This window comes from Monomorium pharaonis, chromosome 10, assembly GCF_013373865.1.
Source record: "Monomorium pharaonis isolate MP-MQ-018 chromosome 10, ASM1337386v2, whole genome shotgun sequence".
Classification (NCBI taxonomy): domain Eukaryota; kingdom Metazoa; phylum Arthropoda; class Insecta; order Hymenoptera; family Formicidae; genus Monomorium; species Monomorium pharaonis.
In genome coordinates this window covers 7,828,049-7,830,498 of record NC_050476.1, presented here as the reverse complement: position 1 = coordinate 7,830,498, position 2,450 = coordinate 7,828,049, and the positions used below count along the sequence as shown (strand labels likewise).

The window sequence follows — 2,450 nt, the reverse complement described above, 5'->3', positions numbered from 1 at the left end:
GAATATTTATATGCCATCTATAAACCATTTTCTCAGTTTATATAAATTTTTTTATAAAAAGAACATATTTAAACAAAATATTTTATAACTCGCATTGTCTTTTAAACCATAAAAGAGAAAAGCGATAAGTTTGTGAAAAAATTAAACATATTTCCACAGTATACATATATTAATTCCTTAAGATTTATTTTTTTATCTCACAGTTGAAGATAAGATAAATTAATATTTCACAATAAAAACTAAGTTATTAACTAAATCTTTATTCACATCATTCACGTGTCATTTTCATAGTCTTTGGGATTTTTGCGAGAAAGAGCATCGTTCTTCTCTTTCGCCCAATTCATGATCAAGTAGGAAAGCATGAAGGCTGCGAAAAAAAAATTATCCACATTAGAGCGTTTTAAAAATTACATATTTAATTTACTAACTTATATCATATAAATAAAACAAATAATTTCATGAAATATATACAATAACTAAGTACGCTTACGAGGTGTAACACGGAATATGCTGCCTTGGATGCGACGAATGAGGTTTGGTACTCCTTCGGAGATTATTCCTTTGAAGGCTTTCTGTTCGTACGGACTGAGCCGGAAGTAGACAATACCATTGATTTTAGCAAGGTTTCCGAATTTCTTCCCCATGTTGCCGAAATTCTAAAAAATTTGTAACTGTTACAACTATGACATTTGACGATTCCTTAACGGAACATAACCAATAACGTCGTGTGGTTGTATCGAATATTCTTTAAAAGGATATTTCAATCAATGTTAATGTTTAAATTTCGAAAGTTTCAATAAAACGTAAAACAATGTCAAAAACATGAAATTAATTACGTAATTTTCTGTACTTACTCGGAGCAACCAGCAGAGAACAAGTGCCCTGACACCTTTACGATGAATTCTCCATAGACTTTTGTAAGACGTGCCATCTGATGATTAAACAGGATACTACGTGTACTGCGCATATTCAATAGAATGTTTTTTTTGTTAGGTCTGTTCTTTAGTTCAAACTGTTTATTATTTTTTTCTCTTCGGGAAAAAAAGGAAAAATAATGAGATAATCATGCAAGAATTGAGCTAAAAAGAGAACAATTTTCTGACTAGCTATGTAATATATAAAGTGTAAATCTGTCTCTATGAAACGAATTCTCAATTCTTACGACTAATGTCGTTTAATTACGTTTCAGACAAAAATTTAATTATTAAATTTTTCTATTTCGTGAGAAAATAGTGAAAAAAGATAATATGTATCCGAGACAACACACGATATTTATGATAAATATTTATTTCTATTTTTTTTGTTATATAAATATTTTATACATGATATATAATTTTATATACAGGAAAAATCTTTATTCAACATATTATTAAAATATATATAGACTAAATATTTTATAATATTATATAATATTTAGGGTAAAAAAAAAAATAAAGATTTGTAGTAATATTTTGTAAATATTTTATAAATATTTTTATAATATTTATAAATTTTTATGATCTGTTAAATCGAAGGCCACAAAAATATACTTAAAAAAATATTCAAATAAGGGCCGGTTGTTCCAACTTTTTGGTAAACTTATCTAAATCTACCAGGTAAGCATGTGTCTATCTTCATCTCTTTTCTTAAATAAATAAAGACAAACATATATTTATCTGATAGGTAAGTTTACCAAGAAGTTGGAACAACCGATCCTTAATATTATAAATATTTTATAAATATTTTGTGCTATCTGTGGGATGCGCCGTTGGAGATAGGATAGCACCGACCGGCGGCGAATCGGCGTTACGCAGGCGTAAAATCGTTAGTCATCTAGCGAGAGGCCTTCCGTCGACGTTCCCGCATTACGCAATCGAATCCTCGCTGCTGGCAAATGTGTTGTATTGCGGGGAGAGCGAAAAATAATGCATCGTCGCGTTCGTCGCGTGTGAGAAGAGAAGAGGGCCCTTTCTTTTTCACGAGGTGCGCCGCTCCGCGTTTGCGCAGCCGCGAAAGACCTACGTCACGTGACGCCCGCGCCTGCGCGCGAGCCTATGGCACAAGATGGCGACGAGCGACGAAAGCAGACGGATCCGCGACGACGGAACCGACGGAAAGGATCACCCGTGGCTCGTCGTCGGAACGGAGCACGGCCTCTGGCGCTGTCGTCGATTCGTTGCTCGAACACGGCAGACGGCAGCAGGCGACGGCACGGAAAGAGAGAAGTGAAGGGGGGAGGAAAGTGTAACTCGAAAAGAGAGAGAGAGAGAGAGAGAGAGGTAATCACCAGTCGTCGTGGTGGGTCGTGTGCGAAGCAGTGCGAGGCTTCTCGCGTAACGTCGATGCTGCATCCGCGTGATCGGATCCGCGGCGTGTCGTGCGCGTTTATTGTCAAGTAACAGCAGCAGCAACAACAATTATCCAAGTGCGATACAGCGTGCGAAGAGACATGATCGATATGGGAACTCGTG

The 2,450-nt window shown here is 35.9% G+C and overlaps 1 protein-coding gene across 1 annotated transcript; it reads right to left on the bottom strand.

The window, feature by feature from the left end:
• Positions 1-150: 150 nt before the first annotated feature.
• Positions 151-2,386, bottom strand: LOC105837911 (cytochrome b-c1 complex subunit 8). The gene is made up of 4 exons (XM_012683091.3): positions 2,267-2,386; positions 855-931; positions 491-656; positions 151-367 (listed from the first exon to the last, which is right to left on the bottom strand). Exons 1-4 carry the CDS (start codon positions 2,328-2,330, stop codon positions 273-275), a joined length of 402 nt encoding a protein of 133 aa, XP_012538545.2. The 5' UTR covers positions 2,331-2,386; the 3' UTR covers positions 151-272.
• Between the last annotated feature and the right edge of the window lie 64 nt (positions 2,387-2,450).